Source organism: Lepidochelys olivacea, assembly GCF_965140295.1.
Source record: "Lepidochelys olivacea isolate rLepOli2 genome assembly, chromosome: 11".
NCBI lineage: Eukaryota > Metazoa > Chordata > Testudines > Cheloniidae > Lepidochelys > Lepidochelys olivacea.
This window is the reverse complement of record NC_140421.1, coordinates 4,646,511-4,669,971: the sequence shown is the minus strand read 5'-3', so window position 1 is coordinate 4,669,971 and position 23,461 is coordinate 4,646,511. Positions and strand designations below refer to the sequence as shown.

Below are 23,461 nucleotides of genomic sequence, written 5' to 3'. Positions count from 1 at the left end.
AGTGGCAACCCACACAGATGTTTGGGATGGGAAACAAAGAACACTTTATCCAACTGAACCTGAAAGGGGAATTGAGATGGCAGATTGGAATCACGCACCTTGGAATTTGTACAGGAGGCTGGGGCTAGCAGCTGCTCGCTTGAGAGGTGCCAGGGGAGCGTTCTTGCCCATAAGCACTCAGGTGCGCGGTGTGACAGCTCATTTGAAAGGTGGCACGTTTGCCACACAGCACCCCTTAGCACCACACTGGGGTGGGGGTTCCGGGCTGACTCGGAAGAAGGCGCTCTGCCTGCTGACTCCCTTCCACCACTTCCTGGAGCAAAAGTGTGTGTTGCTAAGGAGGGTGTCTCTCCACCAAGTTTCGACTGGGCGAGAGCACAGCAACCCAGTCTGGTCTGTTTGCAAGCAACAGAGCCAGCTCTCTGCAGGATGCCACACCTGGCCGGGGAGCTTTAATGGACACACAGCAGCATGCACAGTTACTATTGGGATCCCTCACACACGTACGGAGAGTTGGGAGTCCGGTTCTTCAGCCTCTACCCACCTGAACAACAAGCCAGGGCCTATCCTCCCCCTGACCAGAGCACGATTCTCATTCCTGTTTTATTCCCTGCTGCTGGCTGGAAGTTAACCCCCACCCCTGCTCGAAATAAATAAATCATGGACATAATAAAGCCGCAGATTAAAGGGCAATGTGTATCAATAAAGGCAGCAATAAATGAGCTCCTTCTCATACCCAAACGAGAAAACACTCAGGCAGAATGACTTTATTGTCACAATCTTGCAAATTGCCTCCCTCTCCCCCTGCCCTGTAACCTGCAGCACGCGCTGCTCTACCCACAGCCTGCACGGCTGTGAAGTCAATGGAATCGTATCTCATGCATCAGTGGGCGGAATGGGCAGGCACAGACGAGCATGCCTGTCACACTCCCTGCTGGTCCCCGGCCTGGCCCGTGGAAGCAAATGATCCAACCAATGGACCAAATTCAGTGATGAATCCTGGTCACGTGCCACCTGAGGCACGTTGTGTGTATGTTAAGAAGAAGAGATGGGCAGACCTGAGCCCAGATCCTTCGGCTGCAATTAGACCAGTTTGAAGAAAGCCAGAATGGCACAGAATGTAGTATCTCTCTCTACTTTACTCAATGGCCCGTTCTTTAGCTAGGAAAGCTTCTCTTGATCCAGCGAGCAATGACAACTCCCTGTGCAGAATCCCCTGAGCTTCATTACCAAGTTCATAGAATTGTAGGGCTAGAAGGGACCTCAAGAGGTCATCTAGTCCAGGCCCCTGCACTGAGGCAGGACTAAATAAACCATTCTAGACCATCCTGACTGGTGTTAGTCCTACCAGTTCTTAAAAACCTCCAATGATGGGGAGTCCACAACCTCCCTTGGAAGCCTATGCCAGAATTTAACTATTCTTATAGGTATAAAGTTTTCCCTAATATCTAACCTAAAGCTCCCTTGCTGCAGATTAAAGCTGATTATTTCTTGTCTTAGCTTCAGTAGACAAGGAGAACAATTGATCACCATCCTCATTATAACAGCCCTTAACACATTCGAAAACTGTTATCCGGTTCCCTCTGTCTTCTTTTCTCAAGACTAAATGTAACACCAACAGACCCCGGTTGTCAGCGGCCGGGATCAAACTGGGGACCGCTGGAGCTTAGTGCACGAGCCTCTACCACATAAGCTAAAAGCCAGCTGGCTCTTAGCTAACACTGTAGAGCAGACTCATTTTTTATCTCTTTCTAAGTGGTCTTGGTGCCACCAGATGGGACAGAAAACCACACCCAGAAGGTGTGTGGGTTACATAAACATGCCCAGGGTTTGCAACCTTTCCTCATAGGTCAGGTATTTTTTAACCTTTTACCACTTTTTAATTGCTCTCCTCTGGACTCTCTCCAATTTGTCCACATCTTTCCTAAAGTGTGATACCCAGAATTGGACACATTACTCCAGGTGAGGCCTCACCAGGGCCGAGTAAAATGCCTTACATTCAACTCTCCTGTTAATACACTCTGGTTCTCAATGAACTGCTTGAGGAGGGCAGCATTTCTCATTCCAAAAGGGTGCCGTGCTGGCCAGTATGTTGGATGCAGGAGCCCTGGCATTTCTAATTAATCAGGTGGCTTCTCTCCCTGTGTCCTGCAAACACCACAAGCCTCTGCCATTAGAAGAAGAGGACCTAGGCTGCTGGTGGCACCAATGTTGTCTCTGCAGAAAAATGACTGATGTCTTGATGGGCAATTTCCAGCTGAGATTAGTTTAGCAAATCTGGACCCGTTCCCACGAACCCCTCAGCAGCCAGTGGTACTCTTGCCTACAGATTCTGTGGATCCTGATTTGAACGTTGGCCATACTAATTGCTAGGACCCACCTGTGACAGACCACCACCACAGATAAGGGACTCACGAATAGTGTCCAAAGGATGAATAGGTCCCGTCTAGGAATCTATGATGAGGGATGAGAGCTGAATTCACTTGGCTCCTCTCTCTCTCCCCTCTTGCCCACGGCGCAGGCTTCTCTCCTAGCAGCGAGCAGGAACAATAGCACCAAAAGCAGCCCGGGTCCTCCACGTTGCAGTTGGAGGTGAGTCCCTGCTCCCTTGGTCTTTGAGCAGGGAGTGGATTCTTCCTGCCACGATCGTGCTGTCCCTCCCCTGGCCACTGCAGCTCTCCTCCACCTCCAGCCCCATGGCCACCTGGCAGGGATCAGGACCCAGCAGGAGTGGGAGACAGGACAGGACTCGCATGGAAGACGGGGCTCCTGGATGGAGTTAGGGTGATCTGGTGAGTTCACCTAGCAGCGCTGATCCACCTCCGACTCCTTACCAGACCCCCACAAGGACCAATTAAAACCACCTCAGGATTAACTCGAGTCCTGTTCTGGTGCATCAGCAGGCAGAAACCCAACCCACCAGCAGAAGGCTCAGACATACCTACAAGCACTGCAGGTTCAACTCAGAAAGGTTTGGACTGGACAAAGGGAAAACCTTTGCAACAGCAAGGACAACTGGGCAGGCACGCAGCTGGGAAAAGCAGCCTGGCATAATGCAGGTGCTTGGAGTGGATGGTCTGAAGACTAGTTCTGGCCTTACAATTCGCACTATGGTGTCATTTATATTGAGAGCACAGGATGTTCCCCATGTGAGCTAAAGGGGAATCTCTATTTGCTATTAGCAGACACACAGATGAACATTTCTGATTCTAACCCTAGAGGGCAGCGGGGCCCAGTCCCACCACGTGCTTTATTCCAGTGCAGTATTTAGTGGAAGGGCAAGAACACGGGATCATTCTCTATCCCCCTCTGAAGCACAACGTAGGCCATTGGGATGTTTTCAGAGAACATCATTTATTTCCCCCTCATTAAATACTAATAAACGGACTCATTGGAGCAGAGAACACCACATGTTATTTGCAACCAAACAGACCTATGGGGTCCTTTTGCACAGAGGCACTGTATGAAGAGGAAAATTACCAAGCATTCTTGAAGGTAATGTATAGAAAAGGGAACCCTTTTGAATAAAATAGCTGGGTGTTCTGAATTTATTAGTAGTGATGGGCCCAATGCCAAACTCAACATAGAGAGTTCAGAAGTGGATCCAAACTTGGCGGTTCAGGCCCATCTCGGTTGACTGGCTCTGTACATGCCCTGTGGAGAGCTGCCAAACTGTTAGCAATCAAATTCAGAAATGCCTGCTGGGGAATACCCAGCGGCCTGTCTGCTCCAATCCCTGATTGAACAATCAACACAGCATTAGATGAAAACAGTCCCATCCCTTCAGAAGCGGCAGGGCTGCATTCCTCAGTACTGGAGTGCCTTGCATGTTCCTGGTTGCCTGCCACGCAGCCAGTCGGTGTGAGCGTGTGACTGCCACTTGGCCTCCTGAGCTGTACCGCAACACACAGAGGGGGAATGAGTGGTTTTTAAAGGGAGACGCGGCCCAATGGCTTAGGAGCAGGAGACTTGACCTGGCAGGTGGTTGCTCTGGTTTTCCCACCCACCCCAGAAAGGATTGTACAGGTGTCCCTGATGGATGTCCCGACCGGACACAACACAAAACAGGGATCGTGGCCTCTGCCACAGCACAAGAAAGGACTCCAATTTTTCATCTTTATTCCAGCTGCCTGGTCTGCTGACAGGGCCTGGACTTAGTCTCTGTGACCATAAAGGGGGTGCTAGCCCCAGCCAGCCATTAAACAGGATGTGCATTGGGGCTGGGGGCGGGTGTGGGGCTGGGCCCTCATGTGTTTGCGTGAGGGCTGCGGAAGGAAATCAGAAAAAGGCGGTGGTGAATTGCTCAGAAGGTCAGGAACTCATATACAAGACACCCACCTCCCTTCAAGCTCCATTTCCAAGCAGCCCAGAGCTTCCTCCAGTCGTGCCCTTCCTCCCAACAAGGATCCTGGTGGGTTACTCCAGCCCTTGAGCTGCAGTATTCTTCCACGGCATGAGGAAGAGATGGCCGAGGTGGAGGTTCCTCATTAAAAAACCCCCGAACACTCAGGCCCCCCATCTCCCTTGAGATGGGGCATGGGGTGGGGTAGTTACAGGAGTGCTGTCTCACTTCCCCACAGTTATGTTTTCCAGACACAAAGATCCAAGCGTGTATGTCTCAGCTTAGAGAACTTATTTCACTTTAAAGAAAGCAACAAACAGAGAAAGAACTAATGTAATATTTCTGGGAGAGGGAGAGCGCCGTGTGTGCGCCTCGCTACAACATTTTGCAGCCGACCTGAAACACAAGCTGATACCTGCTTCACAGCTGCTAGGCAATGGGCAGGGAAATGCCTCCCCATTTAAAGGGGATCCACAAACCAACATCTCCTTGCAGTTAAAGATCCCCGTCCCATGCACACACAATCTGAGTGCCTCAGCCTAGCAGGGCCTAGTCTCTCTCCCTGCCTGACAGCTCTATTTTGGACCTGTTAGTTGGGAGATCCATCTTGGGCAATAGGCTGCAATTTGAAACGGGGCCTAAGAGAAGTTGATGCCTGTAGTGAGGCGGTGTGGCTCCCCGCCGCCCCGGAGAGAGACGAGCCCCTCTGGGCACCAGAGTGGGCAGAGCCTGGGAGGGTCAGGCGGTGCCCCGGAGGTATAAAGGCTCGACCTCAGAACTCACTGGGAAGACAGCCACCGGCGAGGCCAGACGCCTTCGACCGGTCCCGCGCCCGCCAGCCGGAGGAGTTGCCGGGGTCTGCCCCATGCCCACTACCCGGAGGAGTTGCCAGGGTCTGCCCCGCGCCACCACCCAGAGGAGTTGCCGAGTCTACCCCTGGCCAGCTACCCCGAGGAACCCATGGTGCTGGACCTCCCTGAGGACACCACCCTAACCCAGGTCCCTCAAGAGGGGGAGTCCGGAAGTAGCCCGGGGGGCAGCCGACCCTAGTCCGGCTGCAGCACGGCCAGAGCCCATGTCAGTGTGTTGCGGCCGGGATCCCCACTGACATAGCAGCGGGTTTTCTGCCGTGCTAGGGCCCCGGGTTGGGACGCAGTGGAGCGGGAGGGCCTGCGTCCCCCCTGCCACCCACCTCGTGGCTGGCTGTCTCCCCCTCTCCCAGGGCCTTTGGGGCCTGGGCCTGTTGCTACTGTGTATATTGCTACTGCTCAGCCCCTGCCTGAGCGCCTGACTCCTTGTTGCCCTGCCCTGACCCCGGGCCTGGGCTTATTGATACTATTTGTACTATTACGGCTCAGCCATGCCTGAGGTCTGAGCGCCTGACTCCTTGTTGCCCGGCTCTGACCTAGGGCCCGGGCTTACTGTCCTTATTGCAGTTGTCGCAAGGGCCGCCGAGGGAGACTCCTGCGGCCGGACTAATTCCCCCAAGACATCAACGGTGCGTAGTGAGGCGGTGTGGCTCCCCACCGCCCCGGAGAGGGACGAGCCCCAGCTAACCCCTTGAAAATGCCCAACTGCCATTGAGGATGCAGGATCCGGGAGCTTTCCACCTCCATTTGACCAGGCCATCAGCAAGGGCAGGTCACCAGGCTCACCACACACAAAACGGCTCCTCCAGCCCTGCACCTCCGCAGACCGTACATTGCAGCAGACCCAGTTAAAATGAAACCACATTAGCCTTGACAGGAAACCTTGAATTGTGACTGTCTCAAGGAAACTCCATTAATTACTGTTCCCATCATACCCCCAAAAATCAAATGCTGTGGATCAGGTTTAATTGGCTATTGATTTCTTCTCTTATTACCTACACTTGTGCAGAGATGCCATCAGGCAGACTGGATGCCTCCGATCATTCTCCCTGGCAGCTGGGATTAAAAGCAGCGGGTGCACACTTCCTGGTATGTGATGGATTGCCGCAGCGTGCCAACAAAAATCGTTGGCAGGATGAATGGCCGTGCTTTGCTGATCTCCAGCGCTGCTGAGTTTCAGAGCAGCTGTTGGTGCGAAAGCAAATACCCTCAGGGACCGAGGGCCAAGCAAAGGGGTGAAGTGTCTAAGAACATGAGGATTTAGTGCTTATAAAAGTGAGGGGTTGACAGCAACGAGTCAAGAGAGAAGGTTGCTGAAGAGCGCTTCCAGTCCAGAGTCCACACATGGCTCTGACAGCCCTCTTCAGTCCTAACCTCCACAACCACAGCTAGTCTAGTCATATCATACACTAGGCTGCTGAACCAAACCAACCCCCCCACAAGTATGCTAATTAAATGGAAGTCAAGGACAACTCGTGATCTGCTCATCGGCCGCCCCAAACACCACTCCCTTCTTGAGCTGCTCAGGTGATTTTCTTCCCTAGGCTGGGTTGCTCTCTCATTAGCTGGCAACACTCTTTGTTGTTTAACAGGAGATTATGGCCAGGCCTCCTGAACCCACGCACCACTTTAATCCACGAACACTGACTTTTCCCTAATTGTGCCTTGACAGGGAGGCAGATGAACCCCCCCAAATTGCCATTTAATTAATAGCCAGGTGCCTCTCAGGATGTGTGGCTGAGTTCCAAGCTGCCACTCACCCTCCTCAGCAGCTTGAGACCCAAGGAGACTCACTCCAGCTATGTTTATCTGATTATATCTCTACCTATATCTATCTGTATGCACCATGATAATCCCTCTCCACCACTGCTCTCCAGAACTGCCACTCCTCCTTTCACTGCCTCCGGCGGCACAAAGCAGCCCCGGAACTGACTGCATTCCCCTTTCAGTCACGTCTCAGCTCCTGATCTCTCTCTCTCTCTCTCTCTCTCTCTCCTCTCTCTCACTTGTTAAAGTGAAGTGTATTGGATAAGAATGTGATGGGAGCCCTGGATCTTTTGAGGAAATACGGAGTCAAGGAGGTTGCAATCAGCCATGTCCCAGGGTAGAGGCAGGGACACAAGCCGCTTCTTGCAGGGTCCCTTAACAGGGAGAGGCAAGAAATTATCCCTTAGGCCACAGGAGCCAAATGCACAGTTCTCCAGCTAAGTAGGTTGGGGCAGGATTAGTACTTGGGTGGGAGATCATCAAGAAAAAATGCAGGTAAAAGGTGGAGGGGCTTCAGTAGGTGGTACTCTTCTCTTGAAGGTTATACCGATCAATGGTTTGGTCTGATGCTAGGCGCAATGAGCTGCTACAAGTCCAGCCCACTTGTGTTACCTAAAGATCAGGTAATGCTTTTTAGATCAGTACGGGTGTGGTCTTACCCTGTCCTGGCCTCACTCCAACTCAGGAGAGGACATCTGCCAACTTGAGAGTCCCCCAGATGTTCAGCTGGAGGAGACACTCTTCACCTGCTGTCAGACACTTGTGTTGCTGGTGAAGAGCAGACGTGTGTTATTCCAGATGTGGCTGCATTTCAGTGGTGGGTGAAGGGATTCCCTAAGTGGTGCGTGGCAAGGCTAAGCTACGTCCATTTCCGATCTGTGGATGAAAGGTTCTAGAGAGGTGCAAGAAACCGGACTCCATTACTGTATTGCAAATACGACACCACACCCCTCGGTGGGGCGTCGGCAACAATGATTGAACCTGGGATCTCAACACATGAGTTTCTGCTGCTTGAGCTAACAAACTCTGTCAGCCATGCCCATAGCAGCTTGATCTACCTTGGTGTGCCCCACTCCTGCCCAACCCAAAGGGGGACAGTGCCCCACGCTGAGTGGGCGTGTCTTACAAAAAGATTAGCCCTCCAAACTGGCTGGCTAACCTGTATGCACCAATCCCACATTTGCCCAGGCAGCCGAAGAAATTGCAAATGCAAGTTAAACAGACATTTTGAGCGTATGGCCCACCATCCCCAGTTCCATATTGTGAAGACCATTGAGCGGTATAACTTTCAAGAGAAGAGCACCACCTACTGAAGCCCCTCCACCTCTTACCTGCGTAACTGCACAGCCACATAAATGGCCATGAAATCCTGCCTTTGCCCATGCACTGCCTTTTGTGCCACATGACTGGCCAGCCAAGGGTTTGGGGCTTAGTGGAGAGGAGACTAGGCAGACCTAAGGAAGCTGAATGACATCCTGACAGCACAGAATCACTGAAGATTAGGGTTGGAAGGGACCTTAGGAGGTTGGCTAGTCCAACCCCCTGCTCAAAGCAGGACCAACACCAACTAAATCATCCCAGCCAGGGCTTTGTCAGGCCGGGCCTTAAAAACCTCTAAGGATGGAGATCCTACCACCTCCCTAGGGAACCCATTCCAGTGCTTCACCACCCTCCTACTGAAATAGTGTTTCCTAATATCCAACCTAGACCTCCCCCACTGCAACCTGAGACCATTGCTCCTTGTTCTGTCATTTGCCACCACTGAGAACAGCCAAGCTCCATCCTCTTTAGAATCCCCCTTCAGGTAGTTGAAGGCTGCTATCAAATCCCCCCTCATGCGTCTCTTCTACAGATTAAACAAGCCCAGTTCCCATAGCCTCTCCTCATAAGTCATGTGCCCCCAGCCCCCTGATCATTTTTGTTGCCCTCCGCTGGACTCCCTCCAATTTGTTCACATTCTTTCTGTAGAGGGGAGGCACTGAAGAGGTGCTTGCCTGGCGTAGATGAGGTGCTCTGCCTGGCGTTCAGGTGCTCTGCAGACTGGTGCCTTTTCCAGCTGTGAAACTCCACACGTACACAGGAGAGAGACCCCATGTCCTACACGGCAGGAGCTCTGCAGCCATACCTGCCCTGTGGCATTCTGGGCCACAGCAGGCTGTTTGTACATGAATATACTGAGAACCTAGAACAGTTCTAAACTGGAGACTGGGACACAGGTCGATAGCTTTTGAAGGGATCTATGGACAACATTGTACCGACACGAGAATCAGTAGGAACTGCTGGGGAATTTCGTTCCCAGAATTCTGCTGTATAATACATATTTCATGTTTCAAAATTTAACCACTCTGTCACTGGGAAAATGCAGGCGGAGACCAAGAACAGTCGCAGTTTATGTAGGACCTACTGTACAATGTTTGGCCAGCCAGCAGAGGGTGCGTATATTAAAAATGCTGTGCACCGATATGCACTGCAGTTGCCAATGTGACCATTCGTTGTCGTGCACAAAGGTGCTAATCAAGGATTGGGGACCCCCCCCCCCAAGCTAAGGTCTTGGCACACAACATAAATGACCATCCCGACTCCAAAGAGCACATGCTGTTTGAGTTCTTACGGTGCCCACCACGGTTCCATCTGAGCACCTACCTTGGAGACGTGGTTGTCCATAAACTGGGAAGAAAATAGGGTCGGGGGAATCAGAGACTGGCTAGGGGTGATGGAGGAGAAGCCATAAAACGGCAAAGAAATGTGGTGTCCAGCTATTCCTATGGCCCTGCATCGTGAACATCCCTACATTCATGTTCACGATGCAGGGAGCATTGTTGTTCCTGTTTTTGCAGATGGGGAAACTGAGGCACAGAGAGGAGTGGTAACGGGCTCAAAGTCACACAGGGAGGCTGGGGCAAAGGCAGGAACAGAACCCAGCTCTCTCGAGTCCCAGCTGCATGTCTGTGCATGGATTGGAGAGCCAAACAAATGAGTGTATCTATGAAAACAAGGCCAGGGTGCCCTGCTGGAATCACTGCCTAGGATTGCCCCTAGCCACTTCTCTGTCCTGCTGTGTGGACAGGGGGCAAGGAGAAGCTCACTGCAGGCTGCTCCTTTGAAGCTCCTTTGCCCTCAGCAGCCTCCTAGCGAGGCCATTGGAGCCGCAAAAGGGACAAGGAAACCCCAGTAGCTGCAAGCCCCAGCGGAGATCGCTAGCCGGCTGGCTGTGGGCGTTCCATGGGAGATGTCAGCGGTGCTGGGTGAAGACCCTGGCAGGCCCTAGGAAGGACAGGCTAGGTAGGCAGTAAGAAGCAGGACCCCAGAAGTCCAGGTTATGCAGAAGCCTCGCTACGAGTCTGTGTGCTGGGTGCCCATCTCAGTAGCAACACTTCGCTTAACAAAGTACTGGACAGTCACCATGTGTGTCTGGGTCACCTTCCCCTTGACAGATAAGGATGCAGGTCAACGGCCCTGGAGCAGGGAGTGCGTCTCACCCCACTTCCCTTCGAGAGCAGGACTGGGGCAGAAGCTAAACGCAGCAGGTCAAATTCTCCTCCCAGCTAGACGGGGGCAGCCTCCTTGAAAACAACAGGGTTGTGGGGGCACAACGCAGGAGATTGTGGCTGGGTCCATTTACAGAAAGGGACACTCGCAAGTCTCAGCATAGGCCTCACGGGTCACTTGGTTCAACGCAGGGGTGATGAAAGCAGGGCCCCGGCCCAGCATGGCTAGCAGCCATCCTCTCCCTGTCACTGCAGTGATGGCAAACTAGCAGGCTCGAACTGCTGCTGAATGCCAGCATCATGGTTATTGATCCCCCACGAAAGACAAATACAAGCAAACACAGGAGTCGGGGGCTTGGCAGTTGGGTAGTGGCGAAGAGAGAGAGAGATTATATATATTTATATAGAGAGAGAGATATTATAGTTTGCTCTGCAGCCTTAGCTAACAGGCAGTTGGCTTTTAGCTCATGCGGTAGAGGCTCATGCACCAAGCTCCAGAGGTCCTCGGTTCGATCCTGCGTGCTGACGACTAGGGTCTGTCGGCGTTACAATTGCACAGAGTAACCATTGTTCGGCTGGAAATGAAAAGCCACTGGCCCAGGGATTTCTGTCATGGCTGAATTCCTGTAAACCTGGCAGGCAAAAGGTTAAGGAATAAGCAGCAGCAAGCAGCAACTTTGAGGGCTGCCTGGGAAGGCAAAGGCTGCTCTTCCTCTGGATGCGACAGGCTTATCGCCTGATTACGGGTGACATCACTGGTGATGCAAAAGGGGACGCTCCACAAAAGGCCAGGAGAAGAGGAGAAATCAAGCCCAGATCCTTAAAAACAATCAAAACTTAAGCTCCCTGTTCGTCAACGATCGATCGGCTCACTTTGTTCTCCACTGACCGCAAGGGAATACTTATCTCCCATTCACAGACAAGCTAATCAGTTTCCCTCAGGTTTTCAGCTTTATCACAGCCACGATAATCATGTTGCCAACATCCACGAGCCAGAGTTTTTCATTTCCATCAACAGCCAAGAAGGTGCACAAGCCAGATACTCACAGAGGACCAGGGTTCCTCCTCCTTCCCCCGACTCCCCAAACAGGGATGGGAGGACAACACGATCTGCCACTGTGCTCAAACGGTTGCTTTCTCTCGCATCCCACTCTGACACCCCCTTTTTCTTTACCATTCCCCTGATCCCCCGAGGGAAAGTGGAGAGCAACGTGTGTGATGAGTTAAACTAGCTCCCGTTCTCCACCGAAACATGGCCGAGAAGGGTAATGAACAGAATGGGCCCAGGTTCATTGCTGGAGGAAATCCCATGACACCAATGGAGGGATGAGCCTGGCATGGGTGTTGGCAAGTCTGTCAGGCTGGGATATGCCCTGGGAGGGCACTGCTGGTGGGGCAGGGGTGGTCATACATGCTGCCTAGGCACTGCTGGTGGGGGATCATACATGCTGAGTAAGCCCAGGCACAATGGGGCTGCATGCAGAGGACATGGCCTGAAACTCCCTCGCTGGCACAGGGTTTGTCTGACTCTTCTCCTTGACTTTTCAAATGGGGCATTTTTATCTGCAGAACTCCCGTTAGCATCAGGGGAAGCACCTGGCAGCGCTCCATCCAGGCAGCCTTTCCACCCCCCCACTCCGCCCAGGGAAAATCGATCAATCCTGATGAGGGAGGTTACTTTTTGCCCTGCTCCTCCTCGCTCCCAGACAGTGTCTACGGTGTTTGGACAATGACAAAGCAGAGCAACTGATCGTGCTCAAGACTGTTTGTCTCCACTCCCGCAACCTGCATCCCTGTTATCTGACTCCCTGTGTACGTCTGGGACACAGGCGCACGTTCCGAGCCTGACACATGCATCAGAGCGGAGTCGGCCTGGCTCGTGCCTCCGTTATACCATCTCCTGCTGCTGCAAAGATCGGGGCTGTGCATCTGCAGGCACTTGAATGAGTCTTTAAACTTCTCCGCCTCAGGGAGTGCCTTACGGGGACCGGGAGATTAAGATCCTGGTAGCTCTACCCTCTAAGCACTGAAAGACCATGAGAAGTTTGCAGTTGTGTTATTTCTGTCCCAGGAACAGATCCCCGAGGTGCAAATCTTGCTCTCATCCGCAGCCTGAGCTGGGAGGGCCTAGCCCAGGGTATGCGGCCTGTGCACAGAGGCCATTCTCCTGTTCTGTGCATCCCAGCGCACGGTGGGCTTGGAGGGGGTGGAGAAGGTGGATCTGCTGCCATGCATGTCCCCCCAGCCATTTCCTGCAATGGAAAGGGGACAGGAGCAACTGCAACCTTGAGGCCTGATGGTGGACAGCCATATGCTGCTGCAGCCGCTGGCCGAGCTGAATGGTCTCACTCAATAGCGAGAGGCTACAGTAGAGAAGGATACTACTCACATCGGCTGGAGTGTGGCTTTTTGGGGCTCTGGGGTCCTGTTTAAAGCCCTAGCAGAAACAGACACGCCCCTTCTTGTGACTGCAAAGGTCTCTCACTGTAGCACGGCTGAATGACTGCGCCTGGGAATTGCGTATCAGACAGCAGCGAGGAAGCGCAGCCAGGAGAGCAGCTGCAAGGCTGTAACACCACGCATTGAGCACCCCATGGGTGTCCTTATGAGCAAACAATCCTGGCAGAGCTAAATAACCAGCGCTGTACGAGGTGGGGCCTGGCCCAGGCTCCTGCGCGCTGTTTTTGAATGCGGAGGATAAGTTTGCAGCGTGGGCTGAGGAATGGGACCAGAGCTCCGGTCCAGTCCCACTGACCCAGCGGGGAGAAGCAGGGCTGCTGACAAGGAGCCTGAGAGCTGACCAATGAGGCTTGGCAAGAAGGAGCTTCACTCCACCTTACACGAATTGCAGGTGGCAGAGCAAACACCTGCCCAATACGGGACAAGCAGCCAGCCGCGCTGACTTCACTGCCGTCGTGTAAAGTGACTTTAGTGCTCTGCCAGGTGCAGCCCTTTATCCACGTGCCCCCAAACTGCCCTAACCCTGACCTCAAGGGACCAGCACCATGGCTGCAGTGGGGAGTTCTAGGGCCCCGGCCCATTCAGATCTTAGAGTGCCAAACATGACAATTGCCCCCATTGTTAATTTCTTACTATTTAAGTTCTTCTGAGCAAAGCAATCTGGGACTCCCTGTCACTCTCCACCTTGACCTCAGCTTCCCTCCCAAAGCCAGAAAGTCTTGCCATTTGCACTCGGACTTTCTTCTTTCCTTGTAGCTCCGTCTTGTTTGGCAGCTGTGCATCTTTGCCTGGATTCATCCTGATTTCGACCCCTCCTCTGTTATCCCCAGTTCATGCCTTAACTGCTTCCCTTTTTGACTACTGAAGGTCAGCCTCTTCTGGCTTTCAACAGTCCCATGGTCTGGAGTCACTGAGCAGTTCAGACTAATCTCTGACTCCAGGACATAGGACCGTGTCACGGAAGAGAGTGGGCCTGGTGCCAGGCCTTAGCCCCTTAGGCACGGTTGTGGGAATTTTAGTTGCCAGCATGTGTCTGAGAGGAGGCTCGTGACTGGCTTGGGAGTGTAGGAGACACAGCTCTTGACTCAGTCTGGGAGAGACCTGGCATACAGACTGCCTGCAGGATAACTGCCTGAGGATGGAGCAGGGGGCCAGACTCCACTGTGAGCAGCTTGGAAACAGCCAAATGGACCATGGTGAGTCCAGGAACAAGACCAGCAGGAGGACTTCCTAGGGAGCAATGGGGAAGCCCTGATATGAGATTGACCATGAACTCCTGGGGAAAGACCAGCAAGGACGTGAGAGGGGCCCAGATGCAGATGAAAGCTTTGTTATTTCTATTAATAAGCCTGGCCCCATAAAGGGAGATTTTCATGACTGACCTGTTGTGTAGTGTTTGCTTGACCAACTGAAAGGAAACTGAGGCACAGCAGCACATCCAGACGAAGGTACAGCGGCCCTCTGATGCCATCTCTGCAGGCATCCACCTTGAAACTGCCTTCCTGGCCTTAGCTACTGCGTATGAAACTTGGTCTGTCCTCTCCTTGAGCTGATAACCACCCACTCCTTCACCTCTCTTCCATTCCCCTGTGCTTCACTTCCAGGCCTGGTCCCTCGCTGGCCCTTCCTTGCGCTTTTCCATTAGTTGGGTTGCCTTCTGTTATGCTGTTTAGTCATCCTGTACTCCTCTCCCTTCACCTCATCTAGTGTCCCCGTGAAGACACCTTTGTGTCTCTCTCTTGTGATTGTCTTGCTCTCTGCGTACACTGTGCACGAATGCATCACACCGTAGCAAAATTACATCAGAGATCGGGGCCGTCCCCGCACACGGGAAATGGACACAGATCTTGCCTGTTAGTTGCATAATACAAAGACCCAACAGCTGCTCAGTTTCGCACATCACTGCTCCAGAGCTACACCAATTTTAGCCTCCAAGTATCTCAGCCTATAACACAGCTGCTCCACGCACACAAACTCCCCAGCCTCTTGCCCCACTGAGGGAGACTGGCCTGAATGAGGAGCCCGGTTCTGGGTCACTCCCGGTCTCTTTGCAAATTTGCAAACACGGAGACACAAAGTCAATGTCTCAGAGCCAAACCACCCGAGCCTTTGGGCGGGGGGCTCAAACTCAGGGGGTGGATTGAAGAAGGAGAGCCCCCTGGGCAAAGGAATTGGGGGCTCAGTGATAGGGCCTGCCGTGGTGTCCGGAGTGGGGTGAGCCCAGGAGAGGTGGTGCTGAGCTAGGGTAGGCGAGTGGCTGCAGCCTCTCCATCAAGTCTGGTGTGCAATTGGGCCACATAATTGAGCCTTCTCTTGCAGCTGGGGCTCTTTGCTCCACCTCATCTGCTGGGTCTGACCCTTCCCTCTCCTGGGGATTCAGGCTCCCCCCCACAACCTCTTTGCTGGTTCTACCCCTTCAGTGGAGTGGGGTTCTCAAACCCCCTCTCTCCCCGCAAGACTCTGTCTCCCCCAGCAGTGGCTGGAGGCAGGAGATGAGGGACCGAGCAGATGAGCTCCCGCCAGCCAGCCTATGGGATGGCGGCTGGAGAGTGAGGGGGTAGGAGCGGCACAGAAGCTACAGAAGCCCCTACGGGCTTTCGTCAACCTTGTTGCCCCGTTCAAAATCCAGAGGTTGTGATTCGAGCCCTTCCTGCATCTGAGTAATTGAGCAGCTGGAGGCAAATCCCTGCCTAGGGCAGAGGTGCCATGGGGTCCTGGCACCTGCCCTGCAGCTGCTCTCCATTTCTCCATCCTAGATACGGAGGTGCAGCCTCAGGCAGCCCAGAGTGGGGGTCTGCTGATCCCCCTACTGTTCCCCTGGAGTGGCTTGTTGTTGCTGCTCAAGTCAAGCATCTCTTGCAGCCAAGGTTGGGACACAGGCTCCATCACTCACCTCCCTCCCTCCATACATGCACAGAGCAGGACTGAACTCATTACCTCCGCCCCTTCTTTGGAAGCAGGGTCCCCTCTCCTACAGCTGGCAGGACGCAGGAGACTGGGTCTCTGGCTGCAAGGCCCACGACCCAGCACACGCAGTGCCTCAGAGAGATGGCCAGGTCCAACTGTGTATGACCTGTCGCTGGGTGTGGGCATTATATGTTCCCCCATGGCTATCAGCTGTAGCCTTCAGTCTCTTGTCAAGATGCCAGGGCAGTTTGTAGTCTAGCAAACTTTGGGTTCCCGCAAGAAAGGGCTTTTCTGGGCAGGGTGACCACCCATCCTGAATTGGGCAGGACAGTCACAAAATGGAAAGTTCAAGTCCTGGGCCTCGGCTGAATGACTCAGGGACAGTATTTGTTTTGGATTGCCTGCCCAAGGCTCACGGGCGGTGCCAGTCTCTTCCCTGGGGGTGGGGGGCTAAGCTGGGCCTTCGCCCCCATTGCCATGAGGCCCCACCCACTAGCCAGGCTGGAAGCCAGAACTTGGCTGTGGTAAGAGCCGCCCAGGGAGCTGGACCAAAGGCATCAGAGCCTTCCCAAAAGCGGGGAGGCAGGGGCCCTCGACCCCTGAGACCCTGCCCCTCCAAGGCCCTGCCCCTCCTCTTCCTGCCTGGGGTGGGGGGTTGAAAGAAACCCCTTGCCTGTGCCCGGGCCCCCTGCCCAGGGCAGGTGGAGAGACCCAGGCTCACCACAGTTGCTTGTGCGGCTCTCCCTGACCTGGCTCTGGTGCGGGGAAGGCCTCGGAGCTGCAGCTGGGCCATGCTAAGAGCTGTGCGGGCAGCTATGCGGAGCCGTGGTGGACCCTCCACCTGCCCGCGGTGCGGGGGGCCTGCCAAGAGCAGCCCCTGGCCTGTGTTCCTGCCCCCAAGTCCCTCCGTCCAGGGCAGGTGGAGGGTTCGCAGCTGCCCACCGCTGCCCGCACGGCTCTTAGCACGGCCCGGCTGCGGCTCTGAGGCCCCCGCCGCACCGGAACTGGGTCGGGGAGAGCGGCATGGGCAGCTGTGGTGAGCCGGCGTCGAGTCTCGGACCCTCCACCTGTCCTGGGCCAGGCGGCAAGCCTGGGGGATGGGGACATGGGTTGGGGGCTGCTCTCAGCCCCCCTGCACCATGTGGAGATGGAGGATCTGCGTGGCTCCCCACAACTGCCCGGGCTCCCCACTTGGGCTCCATGCTAGCCTGGCCGGGCAGGTGGGCCCTCAGAGGGAAGAGAAGGGGTAGGGGGTGGGGTCCGGCCCATCCACTTTCAAAAAGTGGGAGGGCTATGGCCCCCCCCCGTCCCTCCCAGTTCTAGCGCCTCTGAGCTGGATTGCAGTGGGGAGCCCCAGACCCTCCAACTGCCCTGGGCAGCATACCCTGGGAGGTGGGGCCAGGGGCTGCTCTTGGCCCCCCTGGCTGGTAAAGGGTCTGGGGCTCCCCACAGCGGCTCAGCCTTCCCAAGCTCCACCCAGGGGAGCAGGAGGTGGGGCTCCTGAGTGTGTCCCACTTTTGCCTTTGGAAAAAATGTTCTCCCCAATTCTGGGAGTGAAAGGAAAGTGTTTCCTCTACCTCGTGCTCAGTGTAAATAGATGTTTCTCAATCAGCCCAGAGCTCTCAGATTCCTACACAGCTGTTGTTACTGTGTAAGTGGCTGCATTTTACAGCCTTCGACCCTCATTGCATTTGCCCAGGGGAACGTTCCAGATCCCACGCCACCCCAGAAACGGAAAATACCTCAAGGTTGATGAGATCTTCAGAACCGGGCTATTTCTGTAAAGAGGGTGCAGTAATGGCCAAGGGGGCTGTATCCAAACAGATCTGTATAGCAACCAGGCCCATTCTCCGTATGCCATCTCCTGCTCCTTCCTGTGGAGGGAGCCAGCGGGCTGCATCCCCTTGCCTGTGAAATTCATTCACCCACCTATACAGACAATGTCCATGAAGCCATACATTCCATAGCAGATCTGGAAGAGCAGGTCCTGGCGCTGCCATTTGGCGGAAGGACTGAAGGTCGACCAGATGAGCCACGAGATACTGGCGATGAGGAAGAGGGAACCCAAGATGGCTGCTGCTATCTGAACCTTCTCAATGACTGTCAGAGAGATGGCCTGCCACTGCAAGGGAAGGAAGGGATGGGAGGAAGGGGAAATAACATTCAGGGACAAAGAGAGAGGGAAGGAGGGGGAAAAGACAGGAGATTAGATCTGTGGTGAACACCAGCATTTAAACAATCACATAGTGGCTTCCCATCCCCAAGTGCTTTACAACTCGACAGACAAACACTACACAGGGATCACTTCACCCACCACTGACATGCAGTCACCTCTGGGGATGGAGTACAGCAGCTGTTTAAAAGAGCACAGCCATGTTCCACATTTTGGATCTGGAAGCGAAGAAGAATCCTGTATCCAACTGAAACTGCAAAGGGAATCCAGGGAGGCAGAGGGCAACTACCTGAGATGGACTTTTGCCAGACGCTGAGGGTAACGAACAGCCCCTGCTCTCATGTCAAGTACAGTGGTATGATGATTTGGGGGATCTGTCTGTATGGTTTATGAATTCTGGTTGATATCATCAAGCTGTTACTATGAAGTTTGCTGTATCATGGAATTTCTGTGTAAAATGTAGAATCCACCATGGGCTGAGAGGGCTTGTTGCATGCACCCACTGGAATAGGGACAATGGAGAGCAGTTAACCTTAGTGACTGTATTGTGACCACACAATGGGTGTGCTAAGGGAAACTAGTTTTCCCCAACCCCTCAACAGCCAGCTGAAGTTTGGGAAGTGGAAAATTGCCAGCATCAGAACAAAGGAACCAGGTGTTGTTGGTGGGACATATAAATGCGGGAGACTCATGAGCCAAACAGGAAGCTTTGGACAGGAGAGAGGAAGAGATGAGTATGCTTTTGTAGCAGAGAGGTCCTGTTTAACTGTGAACAGCCCAGGTCAGAAAATGACAGCTGGGGTGGAGAGGGATCCATGCTTCAGAAGAGACATCATGAAGCTGCAGAGGAAGGTTCCTGGGCACCCCAGAGGGCTCTCCCCTGGCCCAAAGATCTCTCCATAATGGTGAGCCAATAGGTAGAGAAATGCATAAAGCAATGGCTATTATTTTGTATAGAGCTGTACCTCTCTCTCATGCTGTTATGTAAAGAGCAATGGTGTTTTAAAACCCTGTGCAAAGTCTGTGCGTTGTGTGTTACACCTATCACATGCCCTTGAAAAGTTACCCTGTGGATCTGGAATACCCCCATGGCTGGAATTCTGGGACACAGTTTGTTTAAGCTACAAGAAATTCTGAAGAGTCAGCAATGGTCTCAGGGGCTAGGTAGTTGACTGGCAAAGGTCTCAGTTCTCAGGAGGGGGTGCTAGACAGAGGAAAGGCATCCCAAGAGAGTGTCTAGAGACCCCAAGCTAGGGGCAGTGCATGGACTCTGTTCAGACTCTGGAGGCTGAAAGCACACCCCACATGTGGATCCCCTCAGAGTAGTCTGGAGAATGTCCTAGAGGAGGCACTTGACTAAATCTGTAACAAGTGTGATGTTAACGACGCCATGCCTTAGGATCTCTAGTTTATACTGTGACGGGTTGGATCACAGAACCCCCCTTGGGAACTGCCAACCAATGTGCCATGGCTACTTCTGCCCCTGCTTTCCCTGCCCTCCCAGCATGGGACTTCAATGCCCTGCCTGGTTTGAGCCAGACCCGCTAGCCTGCTGCAAACCCAGACCCAGGTCTGAGCCACGTCCTCTAGCAGCTGTAGACTTAACTGAAAGCAACTTACAGAAGTGTGCCTGTCTTTAACACTCAGATGCCCAACTCCCAATGGGGTCCAAACCCGAAATAAATCCGTTTTACCCTGTATAAAGCTTATACAGGGTAAACTCATAAATTGTTTGCCCTCTATAACCCTGATAGAGAGATATGCACAGCTGTTTGCCCTCCTCAGGTATTAATACATACTCTGGGTTAATTAATAAGTAAAAAGTGATTTTATTAAATACAGAAAGTAGGATTTAAGTGGTTCAGTCTAACAGACAGAACAAAGTGAATTACCAAGCAAAATAAAATAAAACACGCAAGTCTAAACCTAATACAGTAAGAAAACTGAATACAGATAAAATCTCACCCTCAGAGATGTTTCAATAAGCTTCTATCACAGACTGGATGCCTTCCAGGCTGGGCAAAATGCTTTCCCCTGGTCCAGCACTGGGCATTGCACTGAGATCTACCAACTCACCTCACACATGCCAGTAAATGGTAACTGTTTGTGGTCACTGATGGCCCTGGGCTGAATTTGCACCCATGACCTAGAAGTGAAGTTGTGTTCCATTACCCGCCCCCTAAGCCAGGTGTGCCCCCCCACAAAAGAGTGTCTTTTAAATATCAGTTGTCAAGAGGTTAAAAAAAGCTCACTCCCAAATCCAGATCACTCAGCTGAGAGAGAGACTGGATGGCTCCGGAGGCTAGAACGTCTCTCTCTCTGCTACCAGAGGTCCCTGGCAACAACCAGGCTTTGTCGTCATCTCTTGGCTGTCTGGTGCTAAACAAAGTGAGATGGATAGTGTCAGCTCATCAGGGCAAAGAGCATCTATGCAGGAGATAGAGCTTGCTTAGGGGCTAGTCCGAGGCTCCGGCATGTGCTCCCCAGGAACTAAAGACTATCACAAACCTCATCACCTTCGGCGCCAGGTTCGTGTCTTTGACCTTGCCTTCCCTATCCCAGAGCAGCGTGTGCATTTAAAAAGCCACCCAAAGTCCCAAACAATAACAGCCCTACCGAAACAAAACACGCCAGTGCACACACAGTTCTCCCACAGGAGAGAGGAGGAGAGAAAGAACCAACCACATGAGAGAGAGAGACGTTAGTCACATCACTTAATGCCCAGTTGGAAGGTGCTCAGATACCAAGGTGATGAGGACAGGTTGAGCACCTATAGAGAATCACCAGCCATTCTCCTCCTCCAGTCAACACTGACTGGCTCCATTCCTACAGTAAAACCAATGGCTGTGCAAACTGAACTTGCTTGTGATATGCTCCCTGCAGCTCAGGGTTATAGGTCAGCAGTGGGGAAACTTGTACTGCTGCTCTCTGTTGTGTGGCTAACAGGAATTCTTCATTCTCCTGGGCTGTCTAGTTGGCACTGTTCACCAGCACTAAACTCATGCATGCAATTGTGAGAAAACAGTTAAGTCAGAACTAGAACAAAACCATGTCTGTAGTCTGTTTGGTGCCTAGATGATAACTCTCTTTCCATTCCACTAGGATCTCAGGAGGTATAACTTCCTGTTAAGTAAAGCTCTTCGGATGATCCCAGGACCCGTACCATTAAGAGCAGACCTATGAGCTTTGCTGTAACAGAAAGCATCAAATAAAGGGTTCTTTGCAAGAACCTTGTGAACTCCCAGTTCACTGTTTTTCAAAGGATTCTGAGGCACAATTATGCAATGGATGGCCAAAGTGCCACGCTTACTGGAAAACACACTCTTCTCCTTCAAATCGTCCCTCGAAGTCCACCTCTTTCAAACACCATTCCATCACTAATCTACGCTGACCATTACGTCAAATAACCTAGACAGTAAGGCAAAGTTCCAATTGAGTTTTCCTCTTAATATTTGTTCTGTTGTTTTACCGAAATTACAAAACCTTCAGATCCAAAATACCTCTGAATGTTAATATTAGACCCAGAGCTGAAATTTTTAATTAACCGTAACGTAAACTGGCCAGGAAGGTGGCAGACTGAGACTACTGCCTGCTATACCAACCAGTATCATCTTTCTGCCTCCTCTCCTCCTTGCCCATCATTTATCTCATTCATCATCTTTTGTACAGTGTCATAACCCCATGTTATGTGCTTGGGACAGTACAATGTGGCCCTGATCTCTGACGGTGTCCGATGCAACTGCCATTGCAATACAAATTCAATGATATTAATGCTTAGTCTCTTAAGTGCTGACTTTTATTTTTCCCAGGGGATGCTCCGCTCCGAGGCCCTGCCCCCACTTCACTCCCTCCCCCAAGGCCATGCCCCCACTCCACCCCCTCCCCCGAAGCCTCCGCCTGCCGTCCAGTCACTGCTCTCCGTCCTCCCCCAAACCCCTCCCGCAGCCACCAAAACAGCTGATCAGCATGGCCCCGTCAAACAGCTACAGTGGGTGCTGAGTACCCAATTGTTTTTTCTGTGGGTGCTCCAGCCACGGAGCACCCACAGAGTCGGTGCCTATGCTTACTCTGATTCTCATATTGGTTTGACTCCAGTGATCTCTGGATTTACGCAAGCGTCCGGGAGAGCAGAATCAGGCCATATAATTAGCCAAAGAAAATTGATATGCCTCTGACGGAGAATATTGCTTCCTAGCAAGGATTTTTTATTTCCTGCACCAAGCTCTCCCACCCCAGCCTCAGCCAGTTTAGTTTATTACAGGATTTGACACGTTCCTTTATAATTATGAGGATCCAGGGCCACGCTATTGAACAGATCCATTTTCAGATTCTGAGAGAAATACAAATAGTTTGAGATTTTCCTGGAGATACACAGCTGGTCATCTGGAGCACTTCTGGTCTCCTGTAAGACATGCAGAAATCATGTTACTGCTCTCCCAGGGCCTCCGTAACGCTCCTTCTGCAGCCTGTAGTGGTTTTTTTTCCTTTTCTGGTTCTTTAGTGAACGTGACAACGAGCTGTTTGCCACAGAGGCAGAAGCTCCTTTGCGGCTCTCCTCGCCGCTTCCAGCAATCTCATCACCTTTGGGTTTTTGCCCAGGAGTTAGGTCTGGGGTTGGGAGACTCCTGGGTTTCAGCCACATTTGATGTGGACACAGTAGCCCTGATGAAGGGCAGACATTGAGCAAATATTCATTTACTCCAGTGGGGTTACTCCTGAATTACATCAGTGTCAGTGAGAGGAGAATCAGGACCAGAATCTTAATTTGAACACTCCCCAAATGTTTGGGTGTTCTGAACAGGGGGTCAGTCGACCCATTATGCAGAGGGGACACCAGAGACATTTGTGGCTGGATTTTAACTTCTCCAAAGCTCAGAAGCTTTTGGATCTGGGAGTTTGTTTTTAGCAAAAATAAAATGGGTCTGAAGCAAAGAGTCTGATTCTGCTCTCAGAGACATTAATGTAAATCAGGAGTGACTCCCGAGACAAAAGAGTTACACAGCAGTGTAAATGGGAGCAGAACCAGGCTCCACTTTGGGATGCAGGGATGCAGTGCAAAACACACCTGCAATGCTGCCCGATGTTTCAGATACTCTGTGTGTTCAGACCTTGTAGACACTAAAGATCCAATCCACAATATATCCCTGCATAAATGTTGCAACAGACCCCAGTAGGGAACAAATTAAAGCTACCTGCTAGTCCTAGGGTTGCTTTACCCATCACTGGGGATTACCAAATTCAGTGATGTGAGTGTAACAAGCCACCCAGCCGCTCTGAGCTCCTGGAAGAACCTCTGTTGCTCACTGACTAAGCAGCTACCACCTGGCAGGTTGGATTGGAGACTTGAGCTTCACTCTCTCTGACTTTAATCCCTTGGCCTTGGCAGGTTTGCAGCTCTCATTGCTCTAAGGCATTCTCACTTAATGTTGGGAAATCCCAGCAGTCAGTGCCAGAG

The 23,461-nt window shown here is 52.4% G+C and overlaps 1 protein-coding gene across 2 annotated transcripts in view; it reads right to left on the bottom strand.

Moving 5' to 3' along the window:
- Window positions 1-23,461, bottom strand: part of MARCHF4 (membrane associated ring-CH-type finger 4) — a 155,816-nt gene that overhangs the window by 8,692 nt on the left and 123,663 nt on the right. For both annotated transcript variants that reach the window (XM_084643651.1, XM_084643652.1), the window contains exon 3: window positions 17,763-17,955. In XM_084643651.1, coding sequence (XP_084499777.1) covers window positions 17,763-17,955 — 193 coding nt within the window. The remainder of the gene's footprint in view (window positions 1-17,762; window positions 17,956-23,461) is intronic.